Here is a 21,914-nt window from a genome sequence, read left to right on the forward strand (position 1 = left end):
TATGGGCTTCCTGCTTCATCTTGGGGTCTCAATGAAAATAAACCTCTGTTTCTCTATTCCCTGTATCCCCTCTACCTATTATTTGTCTTTGCTTCATGTTTGCTTTAAGTGTTAAAATGTACTCTCCCAAATGGTTTGTCAGGTTTACCTAGTGAATAGGCCATCTATACAGACCAGTAAGATCCCAGGCTTGATCTCTAGTCTGTGATTAGTAGCCAATTTCAGTTGGAATGAGGTCGGAGCATTTATTATTGGCTGCCACATCTGAATTAAGAAGAGAATTGGCAATGATTTTGGACCCTGTTTGATATCCTGTCATCTCCTGGAACTGTACCAAGATATCAGATGAAAACTGGGTCAGTTCTGGCTATCATGTTTCTCATTTGCCATCTCTCAGCCTACAAGAAGTTTAATGAGCTTGCAAAGCCCACTCTTGAGATTTACAACTATTTGAATGAGTTATCAAAAGATGTGCCGTGCCTCACTGAAAGAGCACAAAGTAGGAATTTGTTGAGAAAAAGTTTAAAATATTATCCAGTGTCCTACTTGTTAATTTGTACTTCTGTTTTATATTGTACTGTATTAAGTTAAATTATATTTAAAGTATTGTATTGAATTTTGATTTTTATATTTAGAATTTTAAAAATGTTTATCATAACTGCTGTGTTTATAGGAAAAACTTGAACCAATGACCTCGCCTACACCGCCGTCAAACAAGGTAACAATAAATACAAGGAACTTCTCAAAGACACCATGTTTAAGATGAGAGAATGTTGGGGTAATTGAATCCAGAAATGCGAGAGAATTTGGCTTAAAGATACAGTAGTGCAATCTAAAGGAGATCAGGATTGGTTCCTCATGAAACGAAAAGGAACATACTCCAGTGAAATAGATTAGAAATTTACAGAAATTGGTGGCATTTTGCAAATCACTAAATTACCTTGGAACTTGTTCAGGGATTGGACAAGCTCGGGGGAGGTACTGGCAATTTGGATCAGAATAACTTGAGGTTAATTGGGCACTAAAAAAAATCCCAGTTTTTATTTAAATGTGGCATATTGTGTTGTGTTAGTTAACCTTTTCCACCTTTCAAAAAAAAACACCCATGAAGTTGCTGCTAGTGCTTGCTGATAACAGGGCAGCAGGGTATTTGGGATTTTGGAGAATGAGGGGATAAACAGCCTATCTTAAGTAGATTAAAGGATTGAGAAATAAGCAGAGGAAAGACTGAGAAGGAAAGTGAATTAGAGTTGGTGAATCAAGATCAAAATATGAACAGAAAGATAATTTAAAAGAGGGGGATACGTTGGATTATCAGACATTTTACTAAAAGCAAAAAAAGGCAATTTTTACATTTTGAAAATTTCCAGCAACAATTCAAAACTTGAAAGAATGAAATTCATACTTTTGCTTATTTTCTGAGCAAGCAGTCATTAACAATTATGACATCTTTAAACTGGCACTTACATTATTAATTGCTAGACTTATCTTTTCACAATAATGGAGCAGTGCTGTCAGCCAGCTCGTTGTAGTGATTTGCAATTCAAGACTTATTTCACTCTCCACAAGTTGCAGGCTGATTTGCAGTTTAATAACAGTATGCAGCATCCCAGTGCTGTCTTTCTTTCTTCAAAATCTGACCCACAGTTATTAGCCACTCAGAATTATAACTCTCACAATGGTAGGATGATGTGAGCATTCTTGGCATTTTCTTTTCTTTAAGTTTGTAGTAGGCAACGTAATTTATCCTTGAAAATTTCATCAATGTTATAAGTAACAAGATTTATTTTAGAAGACAATAAGTTTACTTTCTAAAATATAAATGGTATCAACAGTTAATGCATCTGTGAGTTCATCTTTATCTGTGAAAATATAATTTTAGAACTTGAAATTATTTGGTATCTACAAGTTTACTATCAGGAGGCACATATTTGCCTGACCTTTGCATACAGATTTGAAGGGGTGAAATTCTTTTGCTGTAAGAGTTCATAACCAGGCGGTGATAGTCCTTCCCCACTTTTTAAAATTATGCATTGGCTTTTACATTTCAAACGTTTCATAATCTACCTCGAGCAGGCAGCATTAATTAATTGCCTTGGGAAAAGAACTACTTCGATGGTGTAATTACATTGGGCACTACTGCAGTGATGTTGTCCAGTACATTACAGGAGCAGATATACCTGGGGGATATAAATGCACAAATAGTTGAAGATGGCAATGCAGGTTAACAAAGTGGTGAAAAAGTCATAAGGCTATCTGAGTTTAGGTATATGGTACAAAATAAAGAAGAAATAAAGAACCTTTATAAAACACTAGTTTGACCTCAGCAGGGGTATCATAACCAATTCTTGGCACTGTATTTCAGGAAGAATATGAAAACTTTAGAGCAGATGCAGAAAATAATGGGTCCAGAGGTAGATTGAAGAAGATTGGAGTTTTCAAGAGGGCATTTGGTAGAGGTACTGAAGATCATGAGGGATCTCGACAGCGTAGATGGACAGAAGCTATTCCCACAGGCAGAAAGATCGAGACACCGATTTAAAATGGTTTGCAAAAATAGTCATATGCGAAAGAACTTTTATAATGCTGTGGGTAGTTACAATCTGGAATGCGCTTTTGGAAAAGGTAATGGAGGCAGATTCAGTCATGGTTTACAAATATCTTTACAAAAGACACCTTGAAGGGAAAAGAATTGCAGGGATGCAAAGAAAAGGCCAGGGAGCAGACGAGCTAAATTACTCTTATAAGAGGGAGGAGTTAGCAGGGGATTGTGGAGAAAAGAGTGATAGCTGATAAAGGACAGATTCCTGGGGAAAAGTTTAAAACTTACCAAAATAATTGGTTGCGAGTCATTCATAACCTGTTCTTGCTACTGACGCCCTTCCTCCATATTTCCAAGTCTGTAATGAGCAACATTTATGGGATTTGTTACAGCTGCCTGTGGGTTACATAAAAAAGGTGTCTGAGTTGGTATATGCAGGTTATTGGGAGAGACTTTTACTTCAAGATAAGTGGTAACTGGAGGACAAGAGACCTCTTGCATGCGTTCAAACTAATGAAAGACAAGCTTACAATTTGTCAAAAGTTTCCTCACGTGGAGAGTAAGTACTTTTAGATGCAAGTACAGTTAGATTAAACTTGCCTGCAAAATATTCGGAATCATTTAGAAAACTGTGCATAAGGGACTATAAATGTTTATAGATGGGTGAGCTTAAGGTAATCTTCATTCACTCTTTTCATCCAAATTAATCTTGCAATCTGTTCCCAAGATAGATAATGCTTGTGGCTGCATTTTGTACAATAATTCTCAGCAATGACTCCAGATATATTTTGCAACATAGATGGAGGCATACCCCATAATCAGTATATTAGTCCTGTACAATTACATGTTAATACAAGTGCTTTTTGGAAGTTCCTATGGAATCTGTTCCTACCACTGTTTTAGGTACAGGTTGGTGCATTCCATTCTCCCCACATAACTAAAGTTTTTCATTCCTGATAAACCTCCCTTATATCCTTTCTGAGTCTTTAATTTCCTGCCTAAAATGTGATGCCTAGTGTTCTATACAATATTCCAGCTGAGACCTGACCAGTGATCTGTGAAGGTCTCAAATGATTTCCTTGTTTTTTTTTGCAATACCCACATTTACAAAGCAATTATTTCAATACAATTTCTTAACCGCCTTATCAGCTTGTCCTGTGAATGTTGTGATGAAATACTTCAGTTCTTGGATTTATAGATTGAGTCTGAGGAGGCTGTCATTCCCACTATATAAGATCACCGCCAAAGCATCATAAGTTAATTTGATTGTAATTTACTGGATTCTGGAACAATATTGTTATTATTTACGGAGTTCAATAAATTATTGGTTTCTGTTGCAAAGATTCACCCAAGTAGGAGATGTTAAACTTGGAATCACATATTTCATAATTCCCAGAAAAAGACTTTAACTGTGCTTGGATCCTGAGGCCTTTGGGTAAGTTTTTCAGACAATTATGGTTCATGTAAAAAAAAACAAACCTTGTCAGGATCATGACACAGACCTTCGATGTTTCGAGCACAGAGGGTCACTTGGCATGTGTGTGTGCTGGCAGTTTGCTTCAGTCCATTGATTAGTGAGATAGTAAATGAAGAGCACAAATTTTAGAATTAAAGGAGAGATTGGAAATAGTTATTTGACCAAGTGATTTTTATTAAAAATGGGAATTGTCTGCCACAAATCTTTATTGAAGCCACGTTCATAAACTCTTCCAAAAGTTTCTTGAAAAACTATGATTGAGAGATGGAGGAACAAGAAAGAGTGCATTTAAACTGGGTGCTTCTTGAAAAAGCACTGGTGCAGACTTGAAGGGGTAAATGTTGTGTTTTGATAACTGTTGGTCAGAATTATCAAATGCTATCAAATTTAAAATGCTGGCAAACCTCCCCATAACCTTGTGCGTTTACCATGGCTAATCCCTCTAACCTACAAATCTTTGGTCACTAAGGGGTGATTTAGCATGGCCAATTCACCTAACCTGCGCATCTTTGAACTGTGGGAGGGAACTGGAGCACCCAGAGGAAACCCATGCAGACAAGGGGAGAATGTGCAAACTCCACATAGGCAGTCATCTGAGTCTGGAATTGAACCCGGGCCCCTGGTGCTATGAAGCATCTATGCTTGCCACCATGATGCCCACATGCACAGATCACTAAAGGCAGTACCATAAATAGATATGACCAAGAAGAAGCAAGTAAAATTCTTGTTTCTATTGTGACGTTGAATAAAAAAGCAAGTAAATAATATTGAAGTTGTAGAATATTATAGTGTAATATATTTGGAATATTTTAAATAGTGTTGAGCTTTATAAAAATTGTAGGAAGGTAATGAAAAATGCAGCATTGTTTCACTGACATATTATGATGGTTGACAGTTTATGGTTATAAACTTGAGGTTAAATCTTCATTTCATTAGAGCTAGGATGATTAACTGCCTGTTTCTGTCATGTAACATTTTATGATTACTTCATCACCACCCTCTGCATACTGGTCACAAACGTAATTACAGATGAGGGCTGTCATTTGATCTCTCCAGCTCGCTCTTCCATACACAGCATTTAACTGATTGTAGAGTTTTGCCTTAATAGCTAGCCCAGGGGACCACTGTGGCATTGCACATTCTCAATCCATTTAGTAGTTAACTTGTCAACTGCTCCATCAGTTTGAATTTTACGTACTAGTTTCAAGGAAAGAGCTTTGCCTTTTAGCTGGCTTTGTTCATTTGAAAAAGAACTCCAGGAAGTTTGCATGGTGCAATGTGCTGTGTTTGAAACTTTGCTGACTGTTTCAGTAATGCCAGTACTTTTTAGATGTCCATGTATTATATCATCTAATGCTGACAACCATTTTGTCAATGTGACATTGAATAAAAAAACAAGTAAATAATACTGAAGTTGTAGACATTATGCTAAATTTGGAATATTTTATATAGTTTTGAGCATATTTTTATAAAAATTCTAGGAAGGTAATGAAAAATGCAGCATTGTTTCATTGGCATGGTTATGATGGTTGACGTTTTATGGTTATAAAGAGAAACTTGTGAGGTTAAGTCTTTGTTTCACTAGAGCTAGGATGATTAACATTTGTGGATGCTGCCAGAACATTTGGAATTACCAGCTTTGTGTCTTATTTTTTGATGATTGATACATTTGCTGTGTTTATCCTTGAATATCACTGGCTGTCCGAAACTCTGAAATGTATTCAATAATGTAGTGTAATTTATTGCATCAAGTGTTCACACTTGATATTGCAGAACTGAAAATGTTCTGTGTAGAAATAGATCACATGGTGGGTCAAAATCTGTGCGAAGTTTTTATCAGTACAAAAATGTTGCCACAGTTAGTTTTACTGAAATCCGGGTAACTCCACTGAATATGCAAAAGATTGAGCAAAAGGAACTAAACTTGATTCAGACTAAACTTGATCCAAACCAGATGCCTTGCAATATGATTTGGATCTTTTATTACATTTATTACAGCATTTCGTTTTTTAAAAATACTGCGCAGCTGCAGTAACTTTTAAATATAGCCCCAAATGAACGATTGCTTGACTACTGGATCTTTGGCTTTCATAATTAGTCTTTTAAATTATTGTTCTTCTTGTTTTCAGTTATGACACTGCTGTCTCATGTTTGCTTTTAAGTGTAACCAATAGAACTAGGAAAATTTGAGAATAATGGGCTTTTTTTATATTTTAGAGGCCAGTAGATACCTCCAGTCCTGAAGATGCAGAAGGTAAGCATGTTCATTTGATTGGTTCTAATGTTCTATTATGTGCCTGTTTAAAAATACTGGTCCATAAACTTCCTGGTACCCCAATGATGCACTGAGAAATCACTCTTGGAAGTTCCCACCTAAGGCTTTACCTGGCAATTGACCAGAAATGTTAATTTCTCTGGACAATTGTGTTGTTGGAACCATCTGACAGCAGCAATTTAAAACTTTTAACTTTGAATGGTTCAGCCAGTTTTATCCTCATAGTTACTCTTAGAAATGCAAGAAAAGAAACACTTCCAGAGTGACCCCAGACCCAGCCATACAGGGGACAACCCATAAACATACAATCCCCCTCCCCACCAAGGGACCACCACGGCCATCCCACTCCAGCTCCAACCCTGTCGACCCTCCTTCCAGCTGTGGAACCCCCAACCCCCACCACCTCCCTATCTGATGCTTCCCCGCCCTGCTCTGATTCCTCTTCTCAGGCCAGCCCAACCCCTTCCTCTAGCTCTGACTACACCTTGTCCTCCTTCCGGCTCCCACTTCCCCCTCTGGCTCTGGAGGCAGAGCTACTGCCGTAAAAGAAAAGGGCGTTCCTTCTCAGTCTGCATCCCTGTTACTCCATACTGATGCTGCCAGGGGCACACTGCACTACTCCTATCTAACCCAGCCTGAGTGAGGAAGGTTGGGCAAGACAGGGGCTTCAGAATCCCGGTGTGGGTATGTCTGTCAAGTGTGGCAGTCTGATGGAAATTGACACTTTGCAGAAGTTATGGGCCGTTAGTGCATCCTCTTGTTCACAGGTATTTAGTTCCTAAAATGGAGCTATATTAAACTTAGCTTGTTTTTCTAATTCATTGTTAAATAATTCTTTGGCAAATTGTCCACAAAGGTAAACCTAGAAAATTGTAGTTCTTTATAAATTTTTGAACTCAATTAAAGGGCATTTATAACTTGCATGTAAATTTTTGGCTGCAAGTCAGAGTAATTGCAGCAATTTAAAAATAAATTAGGAGATTAGTATTTCAAATTCAATGGCTACATTTTAAACATAAAGTTATTCTTCCCCATGTAATTAATTTATTTCTTCAGATTCTGACAAAGATGATGGTAACTATCCTCCACCTGTTAAAAGAGAGAGATCTTCGTCTTTCACACAGGTGTTCCCACCTTCACAGCCAGGTATGTTCCTTTTCCAAGCATGAACAAATGAAGAAGCATTGTTTTCTTTTTCTCTCTGACTGTTAGCTCAATAATTGGGATTCTGCATTGGCTAAACAAGTGCATTCTTAGCACGGCTATAAGCAACCTGAAATGTGCAGGCCCTTGAGTCTATGCACTATAGTTTATCCTTTGGCCAGTCACTTCAGCAGAGCTACATATTTGATTCTTTTGGTAGCACTGCAAAATTAATTCCTTGTTCAAGTGGGAGGAAGTAGAAGGTAACTTAGCAAAAAAGGCAGTTTGTGGAGTAAGAGAGAAATATTTACATGCTTAGAAGTTGGAAGTATGATTTGTTCTACTTTTACACTTATATTTATTGGTAAATAAATTACTTCACTTAAAGACTCATTTTCCAATATTTATTGAAACATTTCATGAAAATAAACATAGAGCACATTAGTATAGGATATCTACAGTGCTGTGACATCTTGAGCATAAAGTGGAATTACAGAATTAGTATTTTTCAACCCCGAATTTCAGCTGCATGTTGGAAATGCTCGTTTTGTGACCAATGACTGACTGTTATTTGCTCATACTTTTTTCAACCTCCCCCTCCCCCATTGTGTATATATGCACTTGTAGACATTTTGATTCAGAAGACCTGATTTACTCTTCCAGTATGAAGTTAATAATGATTGCTCTGTCCAAACCTTCTGAAGAATTAGTAGCTTTGAGGGAAAGGCAAGCTAAAAATGTACCCAACAGCAGGAGAACATGACTACTACTACTACCCTACCCTGTGCGTATTTAATAATAGGCCTTTTCATTGTGATTGAAAAATCTTTTCTCCACTCCATAAAATGGATGGGATGCTTGCTAAATGAGAGAAAGTTGCACTTCGTTCTACAAGCTTGCTGTGTGTACCTTGCAATTTTTTCTATGCGTTTGGTATATTCATAAATAAAGCCCAGTTTACTATTTATTTTCTTCTTTTGTGAGAAGCTTAGAATTTCCTGAACCAACATTCTATTCGGTTATTACAAATCATTGCATCTTTGGTATGGTTTTGGGGGTAAAGTTGGTTTCTGAACCTTGGTACTGAATCTTTTGTTACAGCATGGCTGCAGCTGACTTTTATGCCCTGTACATTGTATCTGGAGTACCTCTAGCTATCAGAGCTGGTGTTTATCCCATCTTGCCGTCAGGCATACTTTATATGCAAAGCTTGTATTCTCTTTTCCAGAAAGATAGTCTCCGACATGGAACTATTATTTTCGAATAGAGAACCTTCACTTGTTATACAACTTTCCAAATAGCTTCTGTCAGTGGTAATGTTCTCCTGGTGTTTTATGTGTATTTTTAGCTTGTCTTTCCCTCAAAGCTGTTAATTCTTCAGAAGATTCGGATAGAGCAATCATTATCATTAACTTCATATTAGAAGAGTAAAAGTTAGATGTGGTGGAGCTGCGTGTTAGTTTATCTTGCAAGTGTCGTGGTTCCCCAAGACGACAACTTATTTAACCCGATTGAAACAGAGAGTCTGAGTTGTAATCCTCCAAGCAGTTGACTTTATTTTCCAGTACAAGAGAATAAAGCCGGGAGGTCCGGAACACTCCACAGAGCCCTCGGCTTACAGTCTTTTTATGCACATTTCAGCTCCATATCTCAAGATTCTTATCTTGCTTTTACAATGCGACCTCGTTTAGCCATCATTGTTTCTGTACTAACCCCTTATTTACCTTGCTTGAGATTGGTCACCCATTGTTACATCTCTTTTCCTCTCGAAACCATGGTAGTTACATCCTTTGCCCTTATCTTTACGACTCTGCTTGTACAACAATAGTGGTTTAGCTGACTTAGGCCGAATGTGAAGAAAAACATGCTCACTTTATTCTTTCTTGCTTGTTACGATCATATATTAAGCTGGACAGCTGTATAGTACCCATTGTCTCCCCAAGTGACTGCTGTTTACTTTCATTCGGGTCGCATGCACTGATTTCATCAGCTATACTTGATTATGTGAAGTAACCTACTAGTCCCATCCTAAATCTATTTCAGGAAGACACTCTAATGCTATCCGTGATTCCATACTTCATACCCAGTTTAGGTACAATTATTCAGTACAAATTCTCTAAGTACTAACATGCTTACATATTGAGTACAAATTTCCTTACATATCCCCCCTTTGAGACTATCCCCTAGTCTCATCCCAATTACCAAGGCCAGCTCAGATAGTCCCCCTTGTTTGGCCCTGTTCACATGCACATATTTAATCACACTTGTAGGCAACGTGGGGGAGCCAAGTACTTTGGTCAGGGATCAATGTCCCCATTCTAGTCTTATCATGGCTTGTCTAGCAAAAGTCCTGATTTTTAGGTTGCTCCCCCAGATTGCCTGCCCCTAACAGTCATCAGCCAAAAACCTTCCCACCCTTGTCTAGGGAAGGGAAAAAGACTGATTCCTGTGTACAGACTAAGTCTCTTGGTCTCCGTAGGCATCGGTGAGGTTGTAGAACGATCCTCCACTAGTGCAGCTATTTCGCAAACTGACAGGTTTCAATTTCAACCAGGGTCATTGTGAATTCATCCAGCGGGGGCAGTTCAATGTTTCCCCATTCCTTAGTTGTCCCTCCCAAACGTGGGTTGCTTGTCACTTGTGTCACCATTTGTCGCACTGCCAATCTAGCAAGGAGAGATCTCAGGACAGGTAAAAAACAGCAAAATATTAATCCCAGGATGGTTATTGTCATGGCTGCCACAACTCCAGCTTTAGCAAACCAGACCCCCCATCTCCCTAACATATTGTCCAGCCAATTCCATACCCCATTGTGACTGTGGCTGCCTTTTCGTATGCCCACCAAGCTGCTGCCAGACCTTGATAGCAAGGAGGATACCCCATTGCTACGTCGTCTAGCTTGGTGCTGTAATATGCTACAGCCTGCCTTCGTCTGCCCTTGCAATTCTCCTGCATTAACACTGCTGTAGCAAACCCTGCTTCTCTGTTACTCACAAATAAGTCAAAAGGTTTGTCATAGGTTGGTAAAGCCAATGCTGGTGCCTGTGCCATTTCTTTCTTTATATTCACAAATGCTTCTGAAGCATCTTTGTCCCATCTTAGTTTGGCTTTTAACTCTTCACATCCCGCCTCTTTCATTATTTTCCGTAGTGCCTGTGTTTTTTCTGCATAGCTTTCCACCCATTCTGAACTGAATCCTGTCATTCCCAAAAATGTCATCATTTGCCCCACCGTCTGTGGTTTTGGAACTTTTAGTACTGCTTCTATTTGCTGTGAAGCTATCCCCTTTTGCCCTGCTGATATCTCTCTCCCCAAATATTCTACTTTTTCCTGGCACAACTGCAGCTTTTTCCTGGATACTTTGTGACCCCCTTCTGCTAATCTTTCCAATAGTTTTAAACTGTCCTTCCTGCATTGCTCTCTTGTCTCTGCCTCTATTTTTACCTGTTTTGGCTTCCCGATCATTTTAACATCCAAGATTATTTTCAACATTTGTCCATTACTGGACGTCCAAATATCTACGTTTTCTGTCTGAACAAATTCTAATTCTTGTGCTCTCAGCACCATTGGTCCTAGGTCCTTTGATCTATATCCCAGATTCACTTTCAGTGTAACATGTGGTTCTGCCCCAGGTACAGAGAACCATTTGTTAACCCATTCATCTCTAACAACCGCGAGGGCCGCTCCCTCTGGGCCAACTAAAATACTTTCTGACCTTATCTCCTGTTCTCGTCCTGCCTCCTTTTCCCACTTCTCCTGTATCTCGGGTTTCTGTTCTTCATCAAATATCATTGTGCTGTGTAGTTCTGTCCTTGGCCATTCGGCCTGTGGAACCCAAGTATCTATCAGCTTCCCCCCAAACTTCCCATACCTGTTTTTTAACTTGCTCCTCTATGTCTCCCAACCAGTACACATTAACCCCTTCCTTTCCTGGTACTCCAAGTAAGTACACTCCCATCAAATCAATTCCTTGTTCTGTACATTCTAATTTTAGTCCTAAACCTAGGATTGCATCTCTTCCTAATAAATTTAATGGCATTCTATCACACACTAATATAGGTACATGAGTAGTTTTGCTTCCAATGGTGACAGGTACCGGCGTTGTCAGCTGAGTTAACGTTACTTTCCCCGAGAACCCCACAGTTTTCACAAACTGGTTTGATAATGGTAGGTGATTCGCATATTTTGTTTGTATGCACGTACACGTGGCGCCGGTGTCTATCATCATGGGGACCTCAACCCCTCCTACTCTAACACTAATTATGGGTTCCTGATCTGCTGTATCTGTTATTTGTACGTACTGTCCTACCATTTCAGGGTTCTCTGGGCCCCCCTATAGGGAGCTCTGAAAATTCACAGGTCCCTGCAGCACAGGGGTGTTATTCAACGGCATTTGCTGGCCTATCTGCTGCTGGTTTTCTCCCTGCCTGTGAGAGTTCTGTGGGCAATTTCTTTTTATATGTCCTGCTTCCCCGCACCCCCAGCATACGCCTGGAGGGCCAGGCGGCGGTCCCTGCCTTAGAAGCTGCTGATTTCCCTGCCCCTGTCCTCTCTGATTCTGATAGGGTGGCCTGCCACTTCCCTGTCCTTTCTCATTTCTATTCCAATCAGTCTGATTTTGTGGAGCATAAGGGTTTTGATAATTTAAGCCATAGCCTCCTGGGTTCATGGACAGCGGGAAGGCAGAAATGTTGTAGGTTATGATGGGCTGGCCTCCATCTCCGTTTCTCCCTAGCATCGGTGCAGGTATTTCCTCTGTCTTTTGGTTCACCACCATCGGTGCTATTTTCTTGGGTGTGGGGTCTTCTTTCACTTTCAGCTTTTCCTTACTTTTAATTTCTTCCAGCTGGGCTTGCAGGAGTTTGCGTTGTATCTCCTTCAACTGTTTGTCTGCATTTTTTTCCTCCCTGCGGTGTCTCTCCACTGCATGGGCAACATAGTCCACAAACTCTCAGTAGTTTTTCGAATCCAGGCCCACCACTTCTTCCAGTCTTGCCTTAGCTGAAGTCGGCAGGCCTTCTAGGATTGCGGCTCGGAACATGGAGTTGGTCAGCGGGTCTGTTAGAATGTCCCTCTCCGTGTCCCTTCTCCACCTTCTTAATTGGTTTTCTATGTACACGGCCGCATTCTCTTCCTCACCCAACGGTTCCCCTCTCAGAGTTTTTATATCCATCCAATTGGGGTACATATCCCTTAGTGCTTGCCAAATGTCGTGGCGGTATGGGTCCATTAGTGTCCCATCCACATCCGGGTCATAGGCTGCGGTCGGGATGCCAGCACGTCTCATTACTTCAGCCATTTGGTCCATTCCTAGCACTTTTGTCAGGAGAGCTTTGATGTCACCCAGCGCCATCCTCTTTCCCATCATTCCAGCCTCCAGCTGTCCAATCCACCTCCCAGCTCCGTCCAAAATATTGGGTAATTCGTTAATTAAATTGGGCAAGTCCTGACCTGACCAAGGGATATATTGCAGTCTGCCACCCTTCAGAATCACCGGGAACGTCCCTTTCTCCCTTCGTTCCTCGGCTGGATATTTTACAGGTTGGTGTCTTTTCCGCATTGATTTTCTTCGTCCCCCTAACACTGACTGTCTCTCCTCCTCTTCACTACTTTCTTCTGTCCCTTCTTCCATTCTTTCTCTCTCTGGGTGCTTCCATGTCCATGCTCTCCCAAACTTTCGTCCGTCACCCCCTCTTTGTACTTCCCAGCATTTTTCCTCTGTGCTGCTTTCTGTCTCTTTTTCCTCTTTCCTCACTCCGACTCTCTTTCCTTCTATCTTTTCTTGTGATATCTCACTTTCACATTCGTGGAGATCCTCTCTCATTTTCTGCTCGCATTCTTTTCTGGCCCCAGTCCCTTCTCTTCCGTGCCTCTTGTCTCCTTCTCCTTCTATTACCTTTTTTGCCCATTCAAAAAGATCTACCGCGTTTACTTCTGCCTCTAACTGCCTCCTCCTTTGAATTAACCCATTCAGGCTTTCTTCCATCCTCTTAGACTCTTCCTCAATACCTTGTCTCCTTTCTTCCTCCTCCTGTGCCCACTGTTCCTTTGTCATTTGCTTCACGTCAAACTCTCCCTCAAAATTCATTGTACCTGATATAACTGGGTACAGTCCTACAGGATTTGACCCTTTCAGGTATGGGGGTGGGGCTACATTTGGGTCCTCCAGTTCCTTCTTCTCCTGAGTCTGGACTGGCATTAGCATCCTACCCCTCCCCCATGCCCTTCTTCTTCGAACAACGCTAATATCTCTAACTCCTTTTCTCGCTTCTCCCTTCTTTTGCTCGATCTATCCTTGATTTTATAGTTCTTTATCATTCCCTTCTGATCCTCACACCTCTCTATGCACCAGGTGCCTTCCTCCGGCCACTGTGTATTTGTCTTACTTGTTCTTTTAGCCCACTTTTTAGAGATGTGTTCTATATCCCCCCTGAGGGCTGGGAACTTATCCCCTAACATCTCCACTGGTGTTTTAGCTTTGTTTGCCATTATTCGTCTTTTCAGATTGGTATCGCAATTTTTATCACTTAATTTGTCAGAGTTTGGTATCACAGTGATTATTACCCGATGTATTGCCTTTCCGTGGTCAGTCCCCTGTTCACTTTTCCCCTGTGATTCCCCTGCCAGTATTTGTAACTCTAACCGGGGTTCCGATATCCACTTCCCCGTAGCCCCCTGCCCCGGCACTGTCTTTCTTTACTCCGGCGATCTCTCAGACAGATTCTTTCTTACTCTCATCTGAACATCACATCCCAGGCATCCTTTTCTAGCCTTTACACTCACTTCAAACTTCTGAGCTTCGCATAGGGGGCTACCCCTCTTAACAACTGGTCTAAGGCTGGGTGTAAAGACAGACACCTCCTTATTTGCACGTGCTCAGCTCAGACCTCTCACACACTCTCACACTCTTTCATCACAGATGAGCACCTACTGTACTTTGATTCACTCCCTTAAATTCGGTAATCTATTCCGGAGCTCCGGTTGTGGCCATTCAACCGGACCCATAAACAGATCCCAGGTTTCAGCACCAATTCTTGTAGGTAAAGATACCTCTGAGACTAATTGTGAGTCAAAGTACAGCAGTTTAATTAACTAAAGCCTGATTCAGAAAATCCAAAATAAGATTTATTTTTATCACCTTTAAATATCCTCACTAAATCAAGACCCTTGCACCTTCTTACAATTCTGGTACAATAAAACAAAACATCACTTGGAACACAGATGCACAAAGAAATACTGAAAGCATTCTAATGTGCAATCTACATGTTTAATTATTTCTACAGCTCTGCCTTTGTAACCAACACAGGCAAGTACAAAATCAAATCTACTGTGTGCCTAAATGGTTAACTCTCCTTACAACTTTAAGATGCAATGTAATGCCACCTTTCCCACTTGGCAGAATTCAAATCTCTGTCCGATCCCTGCATAATTTAGTAAACTTAAAGCAATTCACTTTGATTGGCTATACCTATTACATCACCTGAGGGTCTCAATTACACAGTTCCACCCTCTCTCTCTCTCTCTCTCTCTCTCTGTACCATACAGAGTCAGCCTGCTTGTCTCTTTTTTTAACCCTTTACTGGTGGGAGCTCACTGGCCTCTAATAAATTTGATGGGTGTCTCATGTCGTGACAAATCCCCTTCTCTCTCAAACAGTCATATAGTCATGCACAATTCCAAATACATAACTGCTATTAGCGTTCACCCCGCACCTCAGTAAAAGCCTATGTCAGGGTTCCCAGTTCCACTGACATACTTCTCTCTACTCTTTCTGCTCCCTCATCACATAACCTCCCCTTAGTTTTAACTACCGTATTAGGTAAGAGAGCAATCTCTCACAGATCTCTCTCCCTCTCGGTTGACGTCTTTTCCCCGAGGTCCTGGGTAGGTTCGGACTGGCAGGCCTTCCTACACTTACTCTCCTTGGGCAAGTCGTAACCTGGAATCCCGCTCCAAACCGCTTGACTTAACCTAGTTGCATCGATTAGCGTTCGGTTCTTTTTGCGTCGCACTTTTTACCCATTCACAGACAACACAGTATTCGCAGCGCGCTTTGCATGCAAAACTCTACCCTTCAGATCAGACTCAGTCTCTCAAAATGTTTTTCCCAATTTAGTTTTACCTATGCAGGATGTTCTTTGGGTTGGGGAGATCCAGGACCAGCAGAGAGCCGGGTGCGCTGAGCCTCGAGATCCCTTTTTCCGACAACAAGGATTTACATGCAATATAAGTCTGCTCACCTTGCTGTCAGAATGCCGGCTTTGGGATGTCCAGCCCCAGTCGGACCACCGTCTCCGCTGCTCCTTCCAGATGCTATTTTCTGGGCGATTTCCCACAACACCCTGCTCGCAGCGCCAATTTTGTCGTGGTTCCCCAAGACGACAACTTATTTAACCCGATTGAAACAGAGAGTCTGAGTTGTAATCCTCCAAGCAGTTGACTTTATTTTCCAGTACAAGAGAATAAAGCCGGGAGGTCCGGAACACTCCACAGAGCCCTCGGCTTACAGTCTTTTTATGCACATTTCAGCTCCATATCTCAAGATTCTTATCTCGCTTTTACAATGCGACCTCGTTTAGCCATCATTGTTTCTGTACTAACCCCTTATTTACCTTGCTTGAGATTGGTCACCCATTGTTACATCTCTTTTCCTCTCGAAACCATGGTAGTTACATCCTTTGCCCTTATCTTTACGACTCTGCTTGTACAACAATAGTGGTTTAGCTGACTTAGGCCGAATGTGAAGAAAAACATGCTCACTTTATTCTTTCTTGCTTGTTACGATCATATATTAAGCTGGACAGCTGTATAGTACCCATTGTCTCCCCAAGTGACTGCTGTTTACTTTCATTCGGGTCGCATGCACTGATTTCATCAGCTATACTTGATTATGTGAAGTAACCTACTAGTCCCATCCTAAATCTATTTCAGGAAGACACTCTAATGCTATCCGTGATTCCATACTTCATACCCAGTTTAGGTACAATTATTCAGTACAAATTCTCTAAGTACTAACATGCTTACATATTGAGTACAAATTTCCTTACACAAGCCAGATTATTCAGTGTTGAAGAATAGAAAAATGTGATAGAATCCCTTGTTTAAGCATGTCGCTTTTCAAAGAGGTTACTGTAATTGAACTTCTTACCTTCAGTGTTTGAACATTTCTTTCTGATCGAAGATAAGTTACACAAAATGGTACAGTCAGGTTAGGATCCTTAAACTGTGATGCCCCACAATTTTACTGCTTTTTATTGTTTGCTGAAGTGTGGCCATTTCTGTGGTGCAGCATATATTGCTGTATGACCAATGCTTGGAAAGTATGTCTGCATTCACTTAAGCCTTGCACCAGACAGAATTATGTTTGTTAAATCTAAATCCTTGTCCTCAAATGTTTTGATACACAAGACAGCTATATTTTTTGGGATCATAGAATCAAACAAATTAAAACACAACAGAAGGCGTTACACGAATGCTGTTACCAGGTGTTTAACTGGAGTTGTTTATTCTAATTATATTTCTCTTTCTTTACAAATATGCATTATCTTTTTTAAATGGTGATGTAATCCTTTTCTTGAAAGAAGGACTTGTATTTGTATAGCACCTTTCATGACCTCAGAATGCCCCAGACGTTTACAACTAGTGATGTACTTTTGAAGTGTAGTCACTATTATACTGTAGGAAATGCAGCAGCCAATTTGAACATAAGCATGAGATAATGATCACAAACAACAATGTGATATAGACCAAAAGCGTTGTTGGCTAGTTGTCAATATTGGCTAGGACAGATACGAGAGCTCCTGCTCTCTGAGATAGATGGAAGACCCTTTACATTCAGCTTTTTACAGGGGGTGCCTTGCTTGTGTTCTCCCAGCATTACAAAAGTCTGTTTCAAACAAGTGGGCTTTAAATAAAAGCCTCCTCCCCATTAGTAGTAACACTCGGGGGGTGGCCTAAATGAGTAGAGAGTAAGACTTTGTCATACCCTCAAGACTTGACCTGCAGTCTTGCCAGAATATAGTATAGACCGTAAGCAGGCCCCAGGAAGAACAATAGATTTTCGAAGGAAGGTCCTGGGTTTTTAGGATGGAAAGGGATAGACAGGGAGTGGGGGAAGGGTTTTGAAGGCCAGGTGGAGAGGCACAGGAAGGGTATAAGATCTTGGTTTGCCTTTAGGAGAATACATAGTTCTAAGACCCTCCCATTTGGCCACATTGATGTATTATGGCATGGGTAGTGCATAATATGGGTCAATTAGCTTGTTAATAAGCTCAATTGCTCTTAATTACTTTTTAAAAAAATAATGGGTGAGTCACCAGTTTTTGGCACCTGTTCGCCTACCGGGTCAGAGGTGGGTGGGAAGACAGTGGGCTGACCATCTGTCATATTTTACACACCCCACCCCCTGCCAAAAACGCATATAAAATTCAGTCCCAGATCTCTCGATTCCCTTCATGCTGTTCAGTTGTTTTGTCTAACATTAGCAACAGCATGCATTTATTAAAACATTTTTACTCCATAAAAAAATTCCCAAAGTTGCTTCAGAATGGCTTAAGGAAAAAAATGAACAAAGAACCAAAGAAGGAATTATTAAAAGGAATCACCAAAAGGAGGTGACCAAAAGTTTTAAGGAAGGCTTTCTTGAACATACGATCTAGGCAGCTGAATGCATTGCTATCCTCTCCTTACTTGTCTCCAGTTATCCCCCTTGCATTAACTTTTTACTTGACTGAAAAACTCACTGCAATTATTATCTCATCTACACTACATCCTGCTCAAGTATCAATTGCTGCTAATCTTTGGCTCTCTACTCACTAATGACTTTAACTGAAAACCATGTACTCACATACAAATCCTTTCAAAGCTTTGTATCCCTTCTGAAATTTCCTCCTATTCCTTTAACTCCTTCCCCATACGCTTTCTCCTACCCCTTCACCTTGCCTTTGGTGACAGCGCCTTTAACTTCCTTGGCCTGACTCTTAGAAACTTAACTTCCTAAACCTTTGCACCTCTGGGTGGCAAAGTGGTTAGCACTGCTGCCTCATAGTGCGAGGGACCTGGATTCAAATCCAGCCTCAAGTGACTATCTGTGTGGAGTTTGCACATTCACTCCATGTCTGCATGAGTTTCCTCTGGATGCTCGGTTTCCTCCCACAGTCCAAAGATGTGCAGGTTAGGTGGATTGGCCATGCTTAGTTGCCCCTTAGTGTCAGGGAGATCAGCAGGCTAAATAGATGGTATAGCAGCTGGGTGGGATTGTTGTTAGTGCAGACTCAATGGGCTGAATGGCCTCCTGCACTTTAGGGATTCTATAAAAGCTCCTCAAATCCCAGTTGTTTGACTTGGCTTTTAACCGCTCCTAATTTCTTCTCCGTTGGCTTGGTTTAATTTATGATGTTCAGCATGAGTTTTGCATTAAGGTGCTATATAAACGTATGTCTTCATTGCTTCAATAGATGAAATTAGAGGATACACTTAGAGTGTAGCTGTGAATCAGTGGAATTGGGGAGTGGTGAAAAGAGAAGAATGACCTGACTGAAAGTGTAGAAGCTGCTGCACACCTTGAATACTTGTTAGTTATAAGGCTGACTTCAGAGATTGGAAAATATTGGGTTGTACGGTATTGAAAGGAAGTGTCTTGAGAGTTGGTCTTAAACAAGTATATAAGACCATAAACAGCATGGAAAAGCTAACTCTAGTACAGTTACTTTAAATGAGTTTGTGGGAGTAGGAGGGTGACACTAATTGAAACTAATGACAGTCATATTTAGGACTGATATCGGGCAGTTCTTCATTTAGATTATTTGGTGCATGGAATGTCGGCTGCTGTACCTTGATTCCAGGATGATGTTTATTCAGGGTTGCGAGTTTATTCTGTGGGCCTTCATGTATCTGTACAGACTGATCCTCAATCCTTGGATCTTTAGGCACAGGGGCAGGATGTCCCATGAGGTACTGGGATCTGGAGTGCAGGATTTGCTTCCTTTTCTTCATACTGTCACTGCCTATCATTATGACATTGTGACTCACAACGTGATACAGTTTGATTGACAAGCTGTTGACATTTTGAACGATTGGTAGCAAGCCCCTACCAGTCATTAATATCAACACTGCTATACTTCAAGGAGAGCTTCAGAGTGTCTTCCTGGAATATTAGCCATTTAGGATTTGAGGAAACAGAATCTGGCAGAGGAAATGCTTTTCAGCCATCTGGACACTGTGTCCAGACAACCAAGATTGATTTTGCAGGAGTTTTATCTGAATGGTTGTGGAGCTGGCTTCAGTGACACTAGTGTTCATTGGATTTTCTTCCAATTGATGCAGCAGAGATATTGTGATGGAATTTCTCTAGCACTCTTAGGTGTCACTCCTGCATTGTCTAGGTCTCACTGCAATACAGGAGCGAGGTAACGCCAACTGTTCTGTACACTCGGACTTTTGTTGACTTGTGGAGGTTTTTGTTGATTTTGCTGTGGCTTGTAAAAGGCTGAGCAGGTGCAGTTGATCTGGAGTTTGATCTTTTGAGAGAGGTGGCTGCCAAAGTATGGAATGTGCTCAACATATTGCAGAGTGTCTCCTTTAACATGTATGGGAGGTGGAATATTTGACTGACCAGGTGTGGATTGATATAGGGATTTTGTTTTGGCAACATTCCAACACAGGCCAAGTTTCTTGTATGTAGAATTGACAAGATTAAGAGTAGCTTGCAGAGTGGGCAACAACATTGCAGTTTCCTCAAACTGTAAATCATAAATGCCTGGGAGGATTTCCTCAGGCACAGAAAGTAGGTGATGATTCTGGAGAATATGTGCAAGGATTTTCCCTGCTATGGATAAGAGGGAAATATATCAATAGTTTCCACAGCACAATTTATCTCCCTCCTTGTAGATAGTTGTCACAATCATCATGTCCCTGTACTTGGGATGAGTTTTTTTTCTCCCCAACTCTGTAGGATAAGTGCACAAAGTTTTGATGTGAGCAAAAGCTTTGAAAACTTCAGCTGGAATACCAATGCGTTCAAATGGTTAGTGGATATGCACATGGATACCATTGGAATAGTTTCGGTTAGAGGGTCATTAGATTCGTTCCACTGGTCGGCGCAACATCAAGAGCCGAAGGGCCTGTACTGTGCTGTAACGTTCTGTGCTCATTGCAACTGCAGATTTGTGGTCCCCAACGGTATTCCAACTGAGGTCTTCACTTCTGCTGGAGGAGGAAAGTTTTGAATCGCTTGAGAACCAAATGGATAGGAACATAAGCAGTAGAGGCAAGAAAAGGCCATTTGGCCCCTCAAGTCTGCTTCGTCATTCAATAAGATCTAATCTGGGTCTCAGTTCCATTTTTCTCTTTGACCAACCTCCCTACTCCGCCCCATAATTCTTGACTTTGTTGATCAAAAATCTGTATAACTCAGTTTTGAATATATTCAGTGATCCAGTCTCCATTTCTCTCTGCAGTAGAGAATTCAAAAGATTGACAACCCTCCGAGAAGAAATTCCTCCTCAACTCCATCTTAGATGAGAGCCTCCTTATTCTGAAACTATGACCTCTAGTTCTATGTTTCCCCCATAAAGAGGAATTCTCTTTGCCATTCTGCTTATTAATCTAACGGTTAGCTGCTTGTACTTCTATAGTGGAATCTGTTTTTAGTCCTGCCTGTGTCACTGGTACCAAAGTAGACCACAAAAACATTATCCTTTTCTTACTGCTCCAATTTCCTGTCCAGTCCTGATGAGATGTATTTACCACTGGCACTGCACAGGCAGTACAGGCTTCAGGATTCATGCTCTTGACTGCAGGGAACAGTATCTATCTCATTAACTAAACTGTCGCCTACTAATAGTGCATTATTTTTCACTCCCCCAACTTGGATGGCCCCCGTATCGCAGTTCCTGCTCTCGTCCATACAGGTTGCAAGAACCTCCTATTGGTTGGACAAGTGGAAGGGCTGAGGCTCCTCCAGAACTACCTTCTGGATCCCTGTATGTACCTCCCTCGTAGTCACACCCTCTTGTCCCTGAGCGTGCATCAAATCTGAAGTACTTAACCAAAGGGGTTTGACTGCCACATGGACCAAATTTCCAGGTAACTTTCTTCCCTGATGCATCTTCCAAAACTGCCTTTATTTTTGCATGGTATGGCAGATTTGTGATATTCAATCACTCGGAAATGAAAGATACAGCAATAGCTGCTCTAAACGAGTTTTTCAACTGCACAGAAATCCAGCTCTCCAACTTGTCTTGCTGACTACTGCCTTTCTCCAGCAGTCCCATTACTCTTTTTTTTGTCTGCCTGCACATTTTTGCTTCCTTCCTATTGGGACTGCTTCCAGGTCAAGCGTTCCAAGGTCACATGGACCAGTGTTTCTTCTTATCCAAAAATCGTAATTGATTTTACATTTACTGTTCATGCAAACTCTTTACAGTAGATACAAACTTTTAAAAGTCAATTTCAATTTTTTTTTAACAATTGGATTC

General features: G+C 40.9%; 1 protein-coding gene across 4 annotated transcripts in view; it reads left to right on the forward strand.

The window, feature by feature from the left end:
- Positions 1-21,914, forward strand: part of LOC145358559 (ran-binding protein 3-like) — a 99,667-nt gene that overhangs the window by 22,606 nt on the left and 55,147 nt on the right. For 3 of the 4 annotated variants that reach the window (XM_080212716.1, XM_080212713.1, XM_080212715.1), the window contains exons 3-5: positions 674-718; positions 6,237-6,273; positions 7,351-7,440. In XM_080212716.1, the coding sequence (XP_080068842.1) occupies positions 674-718; positions 6,237-6,273; positions 7,351-7,440 (172 nt within the window). The remainder of the gene's footprint in view (positions 1-673; positions 719-6,236; positions 6,274-7,350; positions 7,441-21,914) is intronic. The other variant, XM_080212714.1, reaches the window with a different exon arrangement.

The sequence above is a fragment of the Carcharhinus amblyrhynchos genome, chromosome 26 (genome assembly GCF_965287045.1).
Source record: "Carcharhinus amblyrhynchos chromosome 26, sCarAmb.v2.hapA, whole genome shotgun sequence".
Lineage (NCBI taxonomy): Eukaryota > Metazoa > Chordata > Chondrichthyes > Carcharhiniformes > Carcharhinidae > Carcharhinus > Carcharhinus amblyrhynchos.